The 16439-nt window shown below is 37.6% G+C and overlaps 1 protein-coding gene across 2 annotated transcripts in view; it reads left to right on the plus strand.

Moving 5' to 3' along the window:
• The window catches only part of atg4c (autophagy related 4C, cysteine peptidase), a 49927-nt gene that overhangs the window by 11558 nt on the left and 21930 nt on the right, over positions 1–16439 (plus strand). For both annotated transcript variants that reach the window (XM_060829762.1, XM_060829763.1), the window contains exons 4-7: positions 4396–4629; positions 5441–5795; positions 13075–13145; positions 15042–15187. In XM_060829762.1, the coding sequence (XP_060685745.1) occupies positions 4396–4629; positions 5441–5795; positions 13075–13145; positions 15042–15187 (806 nt within the window). The remainder of the gene's footprint in view (positions 1–4395; positions 4630–5440; positions 5796–13074; positions 13146–15041; positions 15188–16439) is intronic.

Consider the following 16439-nt stretch of genomic DNA (forward strand, 5'->3'; position numbering starts at 1 on the left):
GTTGCCAATAGTGGAGCGATTAAAAACTGGGAACCAGAATTGGAGGAACGCAAAAATTGCAGAGGGTGATAAGGCTGGAGGAGATTACAGGTGCAAAGCCAGGCCAATGGAGGAATTGCTAGCCGAGATTCGAGATTTGAAATTTTGGCTATGCTTGATACGAGCCTTCCTAAATCAGTGGTGAATGAATGGGACATGGATAGCAGAGTTTAGATGAATTCAGATTTATGGAGGATAACCATGATGGGGCAGCCAAGATAGCATTGGAATTCGCAAGGTTCATGAAGGTTTGCAGCTCAGGTTGAGGTTTAGTGTGTTGTAGGTTTGCTCGCTGAGCTGTAGGTTTGATATCCATCATCAGTGGCGACCTCCAAGTGAAGCGAAGCTGTTGTCTCCTGCTTTCTATTTATATCTTTCTCCTGGATGGGGTTCCTGGGGTTTGTGGTGATGTCATTTCCTGTTTGTTTTTCTGAGGGGTTGATATATGGCATCTAGATCTGTGTGCTTGTTTATGGAGTTGTGGTTGGAGTGCCAGGCCTCTAGGAATTCTCTTGCATGTCTTTGCTTAGCCTGCCCCAGGATAGATGTGTTGTCCCAGTCGAAATGGTGGTTTTTTTCATCCGTGTGTAGGGCTATAAGGGAGAGGGGGTCGTGTCATTTTGTGTCTAGCTGGTGTTCGTGTATCCTGGTGGCTAACTTTCTTCCTGTTTGTCCTACGTAGTGTTTGTGGCAGTCCTTGCATGGAATTTTGTAGATGACGTTGGTTTTGTCTATGGGTTGTACTGGGTCTTTTAAGTTTGTTAGTTTTTGTTTGAGAGTGTTGGTGGGTTTGTGTGCTACTAGGATTCCAAGGGGTCTCAGTAGTCTGGCTGTCATTTCTGAAACCTCTTTGATATATGGTAAGGTGGTTAGGGTTTCTGGCTGTGTTTTGTCTGCTTGTCATGGTTTGTTCTTGAGGAATCTGCGCAGTGTGTTTTTTGAGTATCCGTTCTTCTTCAGACGAACTTCGAAAAACAGAGGAGAACCACCTATTCAAGAAGAACGGATACTCAAAAAACACAGTGCGCAGATTGTTTGTGTAGAACTTAAATTTGATTTTTCTTCAAAAGAATCTTTAAAGCATGGATATTACACAATCTCGAATTGCTTACAGTGCTTTGAAAAATTGTTTCTCACTTGTGAAAGCTTTACCCATTTGGATATTGTATCACTGACAGGCAGTTGATGCATAATAATCTTTCACTGCAAGTACTGTTTGATTTCATATCTCTTTGCAGAAGATCATTATTTGAAGAATATTTATTCATTTTGTAAGAACATAAATAACAATGTTAAAAATTGAACAACACCAGGTTATCGTCTAAGGTATCTTATGAAGGTGCAGCACTCCGAAAGCTGGTGCTTCCAAATAAACCTGTTGGACTATAACTTGTTGTTGTGTGATTTTTTTATTTTGTCCAGCCCAGTTCAACACCAGCTCCTCCACATGGTAAATAACAATGTCAGAGTGCAATATTTTTAATAGTGCAGTACCTCATTCTTAGCACTTGATGTCACTGCAATCAACATTTAGATTAAAATATGTTACATTGTTGTGGTACTTGATTTCAGCCACTGAGTGGCATTGCAGGAAATCGCGTTGTGTGTAGCAATATTTTACAGTGCTGTCTGTGGCTGATACTGAATATCATGTTGTGATATTTGATATACAGTATAAGAATCAGGCATTATATACATCAGGAATTTGTAAGCAATAAAAATGACTTGCATTGATGCAAAAGGGTTTTAAAATTTTCTGTAGGGAAAAAGAAATCAGAATGTTGGAAAAAAGTACGATTAGAAAAGCGGTAAAATTTCTAAAGGAAGTTGGGTGGCTTCTTGAGGAAAATAAACCTGCTGGGCTTCAGAGATACAACAGTGAACAGTAATGGAACTGATTAAATTGTTGTGTGAGAGTTAACATTAATGCTCAAATGGCCTTCTTCTGCACAGTGATTCTCATTCATTGAAATCAGAGACAGAAGTTTGTGATTCAGACTTCCCAGCCTTTGACCTGTCTTGTAACCACTATTTATTTGTTGACCAGATCTTGTTGCAGACAGCCATTGGCTGCTTCATTAAAGAGGTACTAATGGAACAGTCAGTGACCATGCCCAATTCTAACATTCTGAGAGATGAAGAGTCAGTAGCAAGGCAACTGAAGGTCATTGGGCCTTGGCATAATCCTGAGGAACCCCAGCACTGATGTCTTAGAGCTGATACTATTGCCCTCTAATAGCTATTAACTTGTTGACTTGATATTAGGTGTGGTTCTAACAAATTGTGAATTTTCCCCCATTCCCATTAACTTTACATTTTGCTGAGCTCCTTGGTAGCATGCTAAATTAATTGTGCTTTGGTATCACTGTTAGTCACTTTCTCTTCACCTCTTGAATTTACTGCTTTTTTCTCCACATTTGGACAAAAGCTTTACTTACTGAAGCATTCTGAATATTGGTTTGTAAGTGTCACTTAACACCACTGTCTTCCATTACTTCGGTAATTGAAAATAGACTGTTTGGATGATAATTGGTGAATTCGATTTATCCAACATTTGTAAATGACATGTACCTAGACAAGTTTGCATATTGTCAAGTATGTACCAATTTGTGTTTGTTATAGAAAGATATCGATAAGTCTGGAGAATAGAGCTTCAAAACTATAACTGAAATGTAGTCAGGGCAAGTACCCTTTGCTCTATCTAATGCTACTAGATATTATGTTGAATTAATTGGAATGGCTGTAAATGATCTACAAATATGGGTAGCTCAAGAGGAGATAGAAATGGATAATTCACTTGACATTCTGGCTGAACTTGGTGACTAATGCCTCAGCAATGTTTTTGTTTACACACACATCATTAATCTAAATGATGTATTTTCTGAAATACAGAGAAATCTATGGCTACATGTTCATAAGTTTTGAAGGTGACACGGCAAGTTGATAAATTATTTAAGAATGCATGTGTCATACTACACTATGTAAATAGCAGCATCAAATTCAAAATCAAACAAGTCATGATGAATGTCAGTGAATTTCTATTTAGTTCTTTTACTGCTATAATTTTGACTCCTACTTTAGGAAAGTGTGGAAGAAGACACAACATGACATAAAGGACGAAGAGCTTGAGTTATGCAGCAAAGTTGACAAAACTGACATTGTTCTCCATTGACTAGGGAGGTTGAGGGGAGATTTTTATGGAATATTTAAAACTGTGAGAAATTTTGATGGAGTAAGTATGTAAAACTTACTTCCTTTGGCAAGTGCACTGGCAAGAAGCCACAGATTTAAAATAATTGGCAATGCAAATAGTGAGTTGGGAAAATCTGGAGCACACTGAAAGTGTGATGGATTCTGTGAAAGTAAGTTTTTCCTAATAGCCAATCTAATCCTACTTCCACTGTATTTACAGTTACACTTTAGTGGTACCTTATTTCTTTAGTTCAAATAATCTATTCACTTGAACAAAACATTATTTCTTCATTATTTTGGAAACAAAAATTTTCATCTTTTTAAGTCTACTGTTGAACTAGCGTGAACTCTAGAGTGTACTCGTGAACTTTAGCTACTCTTGAAATAAATGCATTGAACTAGAAATCAATGCCTTCACAAATTAGCTATTGCATTTTCCTAGCTAACACCCTTCAAAAGTAACACTTTGGCCACAAAACACTTGGATGTCTTTAGCCTAAGCACACTTACTGTGCTGAAAAGCTGCAATTTCTTCCTTTCTGTTCAGTCTGTTTTAGTCATTCACTCTACAGTAGAGGAAGGAAAGTCTTGAGGGATAATACTTTTGTTTTAAAGTATACCCCCAATGTTTGCCTTTAGTTTTTTAAGTCAAACGTTTGCCTAAACAAGAGAGGGGGAAAGTGCTTAACTTTTGAGTTGCTTGAGTGGTGCCTGTGACCTCGAACAGTCAGCTGTTTCTTAAAGACAGTCAATTAGCTGCAATGTGAAGCTTCAATAACAGACATAGTAGAGGCATTCTGCCCCCTTCAGGTTTTGCTGTCCAAGTAGTTTTCAGTCGATTGTAGTTCATTTATAAGCAATCGCGGAATAAAAATGCACTTTGACACATCAACTTCACTCCTTTCACAGACCAGATACAATACACCCTTTTACAGTTTCTATCTAATCTATTTAGTCAGTTGATGGAAGTTTCTGCATAAGTAGTCCCGGATCTCCAAGGTAATCAAGTAAGCCTCTAATGTTCATCCATCCTCATTCTCCTCCATTCAACTCTTGCTTGAGCTTCTCTGCAAGCAGAACAAAATACCTTTTCTCTGTCTGTCAGTTTAAGTAAGTGCTTGAAGGCCTTTTTAAAAAATATATTTTGCTGTTTGCACTTTTTAGGAATGGTTGAAAGTGCGTCAGGCTGCAGAGATGCAGCTACAAGCACGGAAATGGTTTTGTGTAATGTGAATCAATTCCGTAAAGATTTCATCACTAGAATCTGGCTAACGTATCGCCGTGAGTTCCCACAGTTAAAAGGTTGTACACTCACAACAGATTGTGGCTGGGGCTGCACGCTGAGATCTGGTCAAATGCTTTTGGCCCAAAGTCTTCTGCTCCATTTCCTTGGACGAGGTGAGTTTGTATTGTTTTGATTTAATAGGTAATAAATTTTATAATGCTAGTTCAGTTAAACATTAAAATGCTTAGAGGATGAATTCACTGAATCTTATTTGAACCTTCACTTGATCATTATTCTGTGCTATGTTGTTCTGCAATGGGATGGTGATGGTGTTACAACATTTGACTGTTGAAAGGAAGATATAATTGAAAATCACTACCTGGTGGCCCATACTGGAAATATATATGTTTAGTACTGCAAGTAAACACAGGGTCAGGTTCTACAATGAAGAATGGCCATTGGTGAAATACCAGAAGGCACCAGGCATTTGTGTGACCACACCCTGGAGAATCATTGCTTTCAAAGGGTAAATTAAGTAACAGGAAAGTAAAGTACCATTTATGGCTACAATAAATCATCTTAAACCATTTTATTCCAGTGAAGGACATTGTAAATGAGTATGCATAACTCTTAACATGTTCTCCCCAAAGCTGTGTACTTCCTCCATTGTATTCCTGAGCTTAGAGGTCAGATGGGTGACCTGGTTCAAGACCTCTACCAGTGCTAACCCCACTATTGTACTTAGCAAGAATATTAAACTGCATTGAAAAGTGAAGAATCCAGGCAGATTGATGCTAATTTTTTAAGGACTGTGAGACTAATTGAGATGTTGCTCATGCATGCTTGATAAAATTAACTAAGTTACGATTGGATGACAATGAACCACCAGTCTTTTGTCCTACCGCAACATCAGTTTTCTGTGGCATGAAGAGAATCTCTAACCTTATTTTTCAAAACTAATTGATGGGTTATATTCCCTTGCAGATTGGCTCTGGCCAGATGCACTTCAAATGGTTACCTTAGAAACTGAGCTATTCAAAGTCAAGCAACCAACAATGTCTGATGACTTTGCAGGTTTTACTTTCCTGCCACCTTTAGAAAGTCCACTGCAGGATATGAGTGAACAGCTGGGCTCATCAAGTTATGAAAAACAAACACTAAAGTTAAATCCTGTTAGCACAGCAAACGAGGATGAAAAGTTCCATAGGAAAATTATTTCCTGGTTTGCAGACATTCCAGCAGCTACCTTTGGAATGCATAAGTTGATAGAATTGGGAGAAAACTCTGGCAAGCGAGCTGGGGATTGGTACGGACCAGCTGTTGTTGCCCACATTTTAAGGTAAGTGAATATTAATTCTTTTTATTGTTAGCATAGGAACATAGGATTCCAGAACAAGAATAGGCTATTTGGTCCTCCAAGTCTGCTCAACAGTTTAAATAAGATCATTATTGCCTGGTTGTGGTCTTAATTCTACTGTGCCTCAAAGCCTTCACTCCCTTGTTCTTGAAAAATCTAAGGCTGTCTTGGATAAATTCAATAACTCAGCCTCCATTACTTTACGTGAAAGAGAATTCCACATACTGACATCTTCTGAGAGAAGAGGAAATTTCATCTCCGTCTTAAAAGGGAAATCACTTATTCCTAAACTACATCCCCTTACTCAAGTTACCCTGACAAAAGAAACATCCTCCCTGTATCCACTTTATCAAGTATCTTCAGGATCTTATGTTTCAAAAAATGACAACACTTGACAATGTGGAAAATTGCGCAGGGATACTCTATATACACAAAGCGGTTAAATCCAGCTTGGCCATTACCGTCCTATCATTCTACTCTAGATCATCAGTAAAGTAACGGGGAGTTCATCAACAGAGCCATCAAGCAGTACTTGCTTAACAATAACCTGCTTACTGAAGTTTCGTTTGGGTTCCACTAAAGCCACTCAATGCCTGGCCTCATTACAGCCTTTGTTCAAACATAAACAGAAGAGCAGAATTCTGTAGGAGAGATGAGAGTAACTGCTCTTGACATCAAGGATGCACTTGAGTGAATGTGGCATCACAATGTCCTAGCAAAACTAGAGTCAAGGGGCATCGAGGAGCAAACCTTCTGCTGGTTTGAGTCACACTGAACATAAAAGAAGGTAGTTGAAGTTGTTGGAGGTCAGTCACCCCAGCTCGAGACATCTCTGCAGGTTAATCTATTAGCCCCAACCACCTTCAGCTGCTCTGTCATAAGGTCAAAAGTGGAGATGTTTGCTGCTGTTTGCAGAATATCCTGCATCATTTGCAACTCATCATTTATGAAGCAGTCTGTGTCCAAATGCAGCAAGACTTGGACAATATCCAGGCCTGGGTAGGCAAGTGACATTCACGTCACACAAGTTCTTGGCAATGACTATATTTCTAACAAGAGAGAATCTAACCATTGTTCCCTTGACATTCAAAGACATTGCTCTATCTGAATCCACTGCCCTCAACATTCTGGGAGTTACTGTTGAACAGAAAATGTTTGAACTAGTTGTATAAAAACTGTGGCTTCAGAAGCAGGCCAGAGACTAAGACTCCAATGTTGAGTCACCTCCTGACTTCCCAAAGCCTGTCTACCATTTATAAGGCACATGTCAAGAGTGTGATGGAATACTACCCAGTTGGTTGGATGAGTGGAACTCCAACATTTTTCTTTACCTCTAATTGATTCTGTATCTTGCTCTTTCCAAGTCATTGCTTACCATTGTGCTAATGGCATTCTTAATTCATAGATCTGCCATTTTATGCACTTTCAGTCTTTGCTAAATGCCAGATTTCTTTCAATATTCAGATGTCAGCCTTGATAATTCTGCAATCATGTCTCTAACAGCTCATATTTCCATCTGTGTTGTCATGTGCTATGTTGTAAATTCTTCACATTTTCAGAAACAAAGACTATCACTACTTTTCAACCATCTTTTCAAACTCTAATTTTATCTTCTGGTAAACTGTTAAGTTTGCACTTTGTATCACATCCTTATAAACTCTGGTTATAATAAACCAAATTGCTGTCCTGTTCTAGGATTTCTTTGTTATGCTCTGATTTGCCAATCTCCTCTCACAAGATCCCTTCTGCCAACTACTTGGTTAAAATCTTCTCTATTGCCTTATGGTAGTGATATGACTTGCCAAGACACTGCTTCCAGCATGGTTTAGATGATGTAGCCCCAAACAGTCCAATTTCCCCTGACCTGTCTATGTCATTGGAAGCCACGTGAAACACAACAACTCAGTTTGACCCCTTCTACTCCAGATTCCTCTCCAGCTCAGAACAGATGACCTAAACCCTGGTATAAGGCAGATAATTTAGTCATCCGGACTGAGACTGTCAGGTGCAGAGAACTATAATCCACGTTACCATATGTACCCTACTACCACAAAATTCCTTTTTACTCTTCCCATTTGAATGGCTTCCTGTATCAAGTTGCCATAGAAATTTGCTCATCTACTTTGCAGCCCTTGCCGTCATCCATATAAGCTACAAGATCTTTGAAATTTTTCGACAATTGCAAGTGCTGAGGCTCTTTCACTTCTACCTTCTTAGCTTTACTTGTCTCTTCTCCTGTCTCACATCCTCCTGTTCCTGGCCATTGATCAAATTATAAGACTGTTAATTATTCCCCCATTCTAATGCATCACAGTGTCTGTAGTCGGCTTCAAGCTCATGAAATCTGAACCACAGTTTCTCAAATTGCACTATTTAACTGCAGGTGTGATCATATTGTATCATCCTTGGGTCTATTGATTGCCACACACCACAACTGCAACACATCTCCTTGCCTGACATCTTTATTGAGTTTAATTTTAAGTAATTCAATTTAAAAATAACACTCACTGATTATCTGTAGTTTTATCAAGTGGTTTAACTTGTAAGATGCAAATCTAAAGGAATACTTGTGTCCAATCAGTACCAGTTTAAACTGCTGCTCCTCCATTTATGGACAGCGGAAAATAAGTAAAACTAACTTTGGCTACATGCTCAACCAATGACTGCTGCTAGCTTTTAGCTCAGATGTCCTGCTGTTGGTTTTTCACTCCCTCTCTCAGCCCACTTCTTTTGTGTTTCTGCTCAGGAGAATACCACTTTCTTTGCAGTATCAAATCTCTGCAGTCTCTAACTTCTCAAGTTCATGCTTTATCCAGATGTGCTGAGTGACAAACTGCTCCGTTCGTATTTATTTACAAACTCAGTACAGGACACTATTTAGACCTAAAAAATATAGATAAAATTACAAAAAACAATTAGAAGAGAGTTAACAACTGACAGTAATGTGGGTTCCAGCGATTCATGGTGCAGAAAATTCAAGAAGCAAATTGCACTATGTCTTGGTTATCCCCAGTAAAGTTTTAACTAGCAAGAAGGAAGTCTGCAATGGTATATTTGATGCTGAGAAAAAATGAAAAAAAGTTTGGAGGAATGTTGTATCTAGAAAACAGAGATAAGGAAAGTTGAGGATGAGAGAGGGCACAGAATCTGACCGGCATTACCTTTACATTTGATATTTTGAATACGTTTTTGCTCCTTCCTTGCCCAGCTAGCCAGACAACTACAAGTAAAAGAGCTGGCATATACCATGCTGGATGGTTCCATGTGTCTATTCATCTGCCTTCTCCTGTAGTATCTGAGTGGAGTAGGGTTCAAATTTACATTTTTAGTACACAAAGGCATTGTGTATTAATATGCATGGCATCCAAATTAAACTAGGTGTGTCACATTGCGAGGCCGACTGATACTCTTAAATTGATTGTCAGTGTAAATCTTCTCTCTCTCAAAATTATTTTGCAAGTGTTGTCCAATCACTGAATCACACCTAATGTAATTTATTCTTTTATGTTTTTGTCAAGAGTTAGCTATTTATGTATGGTCAGTAACTTGTTTCTTGTGAACAGCTGAAATATGCTGTTTGATGTAATCCACATGTCTTTGGCATATACAGTCTATATATCTATAGAAATTCAGATGAAGGGCTTGTGCCCGAAACGTCGAATTTCCTGTTCCTTGGATGCTGCCTGACCTGCTGCGCTTTTCCAGCAACACATTTTCAGCTCTGTACTCCAGCATCTGCAGACCTCACTTTCTCCTCAGAAATTTAAAAACCACATTACTCATTTGTGTGATAAGCAGACCATCTCAGGAGTATGCAAAGAATTACATTGACAACCAATTTTGCATTGTTACTCGAGCTCACAGTGTAGCACACTGGTAGCTGTATGTATTAATATACAAAACCCTACTCTTTACAGGCAAAAAAATGTGTACACAAATTGCATCTGTTTCAATTCAACAAAATGAGCAGATCTGATTCCTATAATATAAGAAGAATGTGACTGCACTAAAAAGGGTGATATACCACAAGCTGCCTGGGGTAGAGAATGTGAGTTATGAAGAAAGATTGGATGTAGACTGTGGTTGTTTTCCACAGTGTAGTGAAGATAGAGAGGGGGAATATGATAGAAGTATGTAATATTTTGAAGGGGGGCACAGTTAGTGTGGGTAGGAAGGCATTTGTTTCATTAATTCATCAGTCAGTAACCAATGGAAACAGACTTTATGAATTTAAGCAGGATATAGGTATTCACTTAGGAGAACTTGAAAATGGGATTAGTTGACCAGTATGGACACAGTGCACTGAATGACTGCCTGCTGTGCTGTATATGTCTGAGTCTATTAGAAGTTGGTGTGAACCATTCTTTGGCTCATTGGTCAAGACATTGTACTCTCTGGTTTAAAGTTAAGCAGAGTTTGGCACTTAATTGTCAATCATCATTAGCTTGTACATTCATCATGTCAGAATCCATTTCCCAACCAATTAGGATTTTCCTCTCATTCTCCCATACAGTGGTATTTCTTTCAGTTTGTTCTTATGAGTAATGAAGTTCAGTACTGCCAAGCAAACTATTTCAGCTATGTTCAAATTGGGGATGATATAGAATTTGGGATGGAACTTGCAACTATTTATATTTCCATGACATTTTTAAGCTTTATGCTGCTTTGGTAGTGGCGAAAAGGAGGGATCTACTGTTGCAATGAGCTTGATAATTTGTTGCAGTGAATCTTTTAAATAGTATTTGCTGTAACTACAGTATAATAGTGATGGAAGGATGAATATTAATACCATACAGCACAGGAACAGGTGCTTCGGCCCAAGCCTATGCCAATTCCTAGTCCTTACATAGATATGCCACATATTGCCCATCTATCCCTCTGCTCGCCTCCCATTCATGTCAATCAAGATTCATCTTAAACGTTACTTATTTGCCTGCTTCCACCAGCTCCACTGGCAGTGTTTTCCAGGCACTCACCACCCTCTTATGTAGGAACATTTTCCCTGACTTCCCCAGTCTACCATCAGGAGTACAACTCAAGTGTTTGCTTTGAACAAGGTAGTATTCAATTGCTTAAGTGTTGTTGCAGCTTCATCTGTCCAGAAAATAGTGAATTATTGAGCCCTCCAGATCTACAAAGGCTTTGAAGGTCGAAGAGGTACAACACATATTACAGATTGTCAATCCTTGCCCATTGTTGCTATGACCAACTCAGCTAAGTTCCTAGACACCACAGTGATTTTGCTGATAAGGGAGCTAAGCGCTGGCTTTTGATTTTTGGGCTTTCGCTTGTTCAAGATGGCCATTATTTGAAGTGAATGTACTAAATGTCAGCTCCAGTGTAGGTATTGTCCAAGTCCTGTGAGTAAGGGCTGTTTGATTAACAAAGAGTTGTGAATGGAGCTGAGCACTGGAATTATCAGTGAACAATCGTACTTCTGCCTTTACAATAGTGGGAAAATCATTGAGCAGTTGGGGATGAGCCAGGGATTTTGCCTTAATGAATTCTTGTTGTGATACTCCAGGGTGGTAGTGATTGTTCTCTGACAACCACAATGATCCTCTTTTTGTCCAAAGTTAAAAATCACACAACACCAGGTTATAGTCCAACAGGTTTAATTGGAAGTGCACTAGCTTTTGGAGCGACGCTCCTTCATCAGGTGATAGTTTGTATCACACCTGACAGTCAGTGAGATTTGCTTCAGCACCCGTTGACTTAATTTTTTACTCAGCTTTAGTTGCATAGAATTTGACCTTGAGGGCAGCTACTCCAGCCTGTCTTGCATCTAATCCTAGAGTTCTGAAGTGAATGGTTCATTCTGAACTTGAAGTGTGCATATGGAGCAGGTTATTGCTAATTATTCTCATTGCATTAATTATGAGGGGTCTGTTAATTGGTCAAATTAGAATTGTCTTGGATTATTTGTGTTCTGCAGATCTTCTGCATCACAATTGGAAAATTGTCAGATTCCACAATCTTTGATATTTAAATGACATACAGTAATTGTTATTAATTAACAAGAATGATAATTAAACTTGCTTCATAATTGAACCTTATGGCATTTCAGGAACCCATGTTATGATCTTTTCCTTCTGTTTCCTCATTGAATACTTCCAGGTTGGCCTCTTGTCTTTGCTTCCACATGACAAAGTCATTTTCAGTCTTATTGCCTCCCATTTTATCAGTTTCTTTTCTCCCTAAATGCTTACTATGGAGCATTCTCTTCCTCTTCAGACAAGATAATTATTATTGCAAAGATTGGAAAGTGATCTTTTGGTCCATTTCACTAGCTCCAGCATTCAGAACTCAGAGTTGGTAAGTTGTTTCAGCTGTAAGCACCAGACATCCAAGATGATAATCTCATGCTTAAGCCCCAAGAACACTCTTTTAATGTGAGAAAATACATCCTTCAAGTGGGATCTAAACACAATGCAATTTTACAAGATATAAACTTGTATATTTCCTCTGTGTGATATAAATGGCCTTCACAGTTTGAAATGATAAGTGCTACTATTTGGCCTATTCAATACTTTAATTGGGTCTGAATTATTCTAACCAGGAATGACTTGTGTTGACTGAGGCAAGATTGATTACTTTTAAAGAAGTACAAAGCATTCAAATATTTTTTACATTGATCCTAGATAGCACAAAACATAAATCTACTGCACTTCCTTCTATTGTAACACCTGCATAATATTAAGAAGTAAAAGTGTTCTTGTGTAAGAACAGCTTGAAAGTTAGCCATTGAGGAGATTTGTTGCTGAAACAGATTAACATACTTTGATCTACTGTTAAAACTGATGGAATATTGTAATCCCATTGTATATTCAATTTCAGTATTAAATTGGTAAATTCACGCAGGCCATTAAAATACAGAAAAGAGATTAAAAATATAACAAAACAGTAAGGGTAAACTTAATTAACATTGGAATAGAGGCACATTTTGGGCAGAGTTGAGGATTTACTGCGCGTGTATTGTTGCTGTGTTTAGAAGTGTTTGCCATTGAAATAAAATTCCTGAAATGGGCATTTCATTTTCAACATTGATGTATTGAGTACAAAATAAGTACTTCAGATAAAAAAAAGTTGCTTAAAATGCTGCTGAATTGCTGCACAATATTGATGCATTGTACTCTGACCTCAAATTATTTCCTCTCAGTTAAAATTCAGCTGTTAGAGTTGTTTCAAAATAAAATCAGTCCAACTCAATTAGCATTGATTCCAAGGTGACTGTCTAAACCTATTTAAATCCATTGCTTAGGAGAGCAGTGGAAGATGCAGTGGAGCCCGAGCTGCAAGGAATAACAGTTTACGTTGCTCAGGACTGTACAGGTGAGTGACACAGTATGGTAATGGGAAAAACTGACTGGGCATCTTGCCCAGTTCTGCCAGTCATATGAAATTGATGATGCCAGGCAGAGCTTAACATTACTGAACATAACTCATGTTTGATATGTTGAGTCAGTGCTTCTCTGTTGTACATGAGGGTAATTTAAATCCCTTTTTTAATACTTTCACTTCAAAATGAAGATCAAGGGGGTTGTGGCTACTCGTATATTTACTTATGTCTATAAAATGTCATTGTTTTGTAAACTAGAACATGCATTTTCAATTAGTATAAAAATCAGAAATATATGAGGTATTGAGCAGGCCAAACTGCAACAGTTTAGTTGGAATCATACAACTGGAGAGCTTCTGGAGAGCTTCTTCATGTTTGAAACAAAAAGGGGGAACAAGGAAGACTAAGTGTAGTAATACATGTAATCACCTGTACATATATAAATACATGAATGGTATTTACAAATTAATTTAAATGCTTTTGCTGGATAGGTTAGAAACAGTACTCAAAAAAGCAGTGAGTTCTGTTTTATTTCAATGGGAATGACAATGACATTAATGGGAATGTCACTGAACTAGAACTCCAGAATGCCAGGCTAAATGTTCTGGGGAAACAGGTTTGAATCTTACCTTGGCAGACGATGAAATTTGATATCAATTAAAAGCTGGTCTAATGTTGACCATACAACCACCATCAATTGTCATAAAAGAAAGTCTAGTTCACAGATGTCCTTTAGGGAGGGAAACCTGCCATTCTTACTTGATTTGGCCTGCACCTAACTGCAGAACATAACAATATGGTTGATTATGAACTATCATCTTGGCAAATAAGAATAGGCAATAAATCCGGCCTATTCATCAATACCCTCACCCTTGAACCAATAAAAACATTTTATATGGCTATTTAAAAGTAATTGACTTTGCCTTTTCATAAACATTTTTAAAAAATTTATTTTTATTCAGTATTCTTATACTTTTTTTGTACTCTAGAATTAGAATGACTATGACTATGAATGGAATGCAATGTGTCACTTTATATATTATGTGAAACAATTTAATACTTTAAAATTATGGGTTCATTTTGTAAGATATTTGAATGTTAATGATAGTGTTCATGGGTATTCTTCAAGTTATAAATTGTTTCTAATATGCTAAAGATGCTGTTAATACACTATGCCATATCTCTTAAATCCAGGATCTTATGCATCCCAGAAGGTATAAAGTCTACCTCTTTCAGCTATAATGTATCTTGCTTGAAAGAGGTTTGGTGAAGTCTCAACTTGGGCCCACAGTATAATACTAGCTTTTATTTAGCAGTGGTTGACAGTAAAATTGGCAACGTCACTCAGGTTACAAGATGGTTAGTATGAGAAAAGGTAAATGTCAAATTCTGAAGAAGGGCTTGAGTGCGCAGGAATAGGCTAGCAGACATTTTATTTGAACATAATTTTATGAAATGTACTATTTGTATTTATTATTTCAAAGCAATAAAACAGCTTTTACATTCACAAAAATCTAATATTGCCATTTTTGGTTGAAAAGGAAAAAACTGAATTTGAAGTCAGACTAAGTAAAATATGTTCTTTCATTAATGGGAAACATAGGTGAAAGGCTGAGAGCCATTGTGAAGAACATGATTGTAAAGGCTGCAAAAAAAGCTGTAAAATAAATACAGGCACTAAGCTTGAGCATCTAAGGCTTGAAGTATATCAGACTAAAAGTGATGACAGTTTCAGTATCTTGAGAGAGAATAAATTGGAATAAGTGACGATACTGAATGTTTTGGATTCAACACCCAATAAATCCAGAGAAAAGTGAGTGCAAATTGGAAAACAAAATTGGCATGTTCAAAGAACAAAACTATTATTAAAGTGTTACTATCTTTTTCAGTTTATATTGCTGATGTAATAGAAAAGCATTTACAAGTTATTGGATATGGAGTACCAAAATCATCAGACAGGACAGCTGTTGTTATCCTAATACCAGTGAGACTTGGAGGGGAGAAGGTCAACCTTGAGTACAAAGAGATTGTAAAGGTAATGGTGATTAATATTACTTCAGCATCTAAGACATATATTAAGTTTATAAGTCCTTAAATTCTTCCACTTTTCAACAGGAGGCATGTTAGATCACCAATGGTGAACATTTAAAGGGCAAGTTCACTTTTTGTAATGTAATGGTTTGAGATAGAGTGGTGATTGGAACATATTAATAAACCTTGGAATCCTTGCCTAAAGAGGAATAGCCAACTTCCAGTTGTTCATCCTGTAATGTCTGCTGAGATAGTGTATGTGTCAAATGAAACAAAATTCGTCTTGATTATAGCACTGTCCTTGGTTACATAACTTGTTTGGCATTGACATTAGTTCTCATGTAAATACCATAATTCCCATTTGAGTAAGACACTGGAGGATGATGGGTGCTGAAAAACGAATGCATCAAATTTATCAGTTGGTGGGTTTGTTAGGTGGATATGATGAAGGGACAAATAAGCTACTAAACTATCTTTATTTAGAAGTATACAGATTGATGGGGGTTGACATGTGGAATGCCAATAAATTGAAGCATAATACTTGGACTCTAATCTTTACACTTTTTGAACTCCGTCAGTTAATCTGGTCATTGTAAAACATTGTATCATTTTATTGAAGCAAATGTATCCAGACCGACGAAATGCAAGAAAATTTATAATTGCTTTCATGTACACATGCTGTTCTGTTGACTGGATTAGTATCCAGCTATTTCATGGATAACTGTTAAATTTATTTATTGTCAACAAACACTTTGATTTTGGTTAATTTATCTATCAAAACTTAATCTGTTAAACTACTGATTCTGGGTTTCTCTCAAATTGCAAAACCACTGCATTAAAGTCACGTTCAGGCAAAGGCATTCTTTTAGGCCTGCTGGTCGTGAGGCAAATGGGTGAGTTGTATATGGTGGCAGAAGGGCTGACACATTAGCTGAATAACGTAACAAGTCCTAAAGCTCAGGTTCTGGCTGATCTCTGACCTGCAAGTTTGGACTCGTGCTGTCTGCACCTGATTAGGATGCAAACTGGTCATAATGAATTCCCAGGACATTGATTCATTGAAAGCCTGCAGTTTCATAGTGGAAGGTGGCTTCAGCATCTTGGCCATTTGGCTGTGATTTGAATGTAAGGTGTATTACTGCCAGTTCTGCCGTCCATTTCAATGCACATGCATTTCAACAGAGAATCTTTAAATAAAAATTAAAAAAGGGAAACTCCTAAGTTCACTAATTCTAGACAATTTATAACCTTTGTCA

The sequence above is a fragment of the Hemiscyllium ocellatum genome, chromosome 9 (assembly GCF_020745735.1).
Source record: "Hemiscyllium ocellatum isolate sHemOce1 chromosome 9, sHemOce1.pat.X.cur, whole genome shotgun sequence".
Classification (NCBI taxonomy): Eukaryota; Metazoa; Chordata; class Chondrichthyes; order Orectolobiformes; family Hemiscylliidae; genus Hemiscyllium; species Hemiscyllium ocellatum.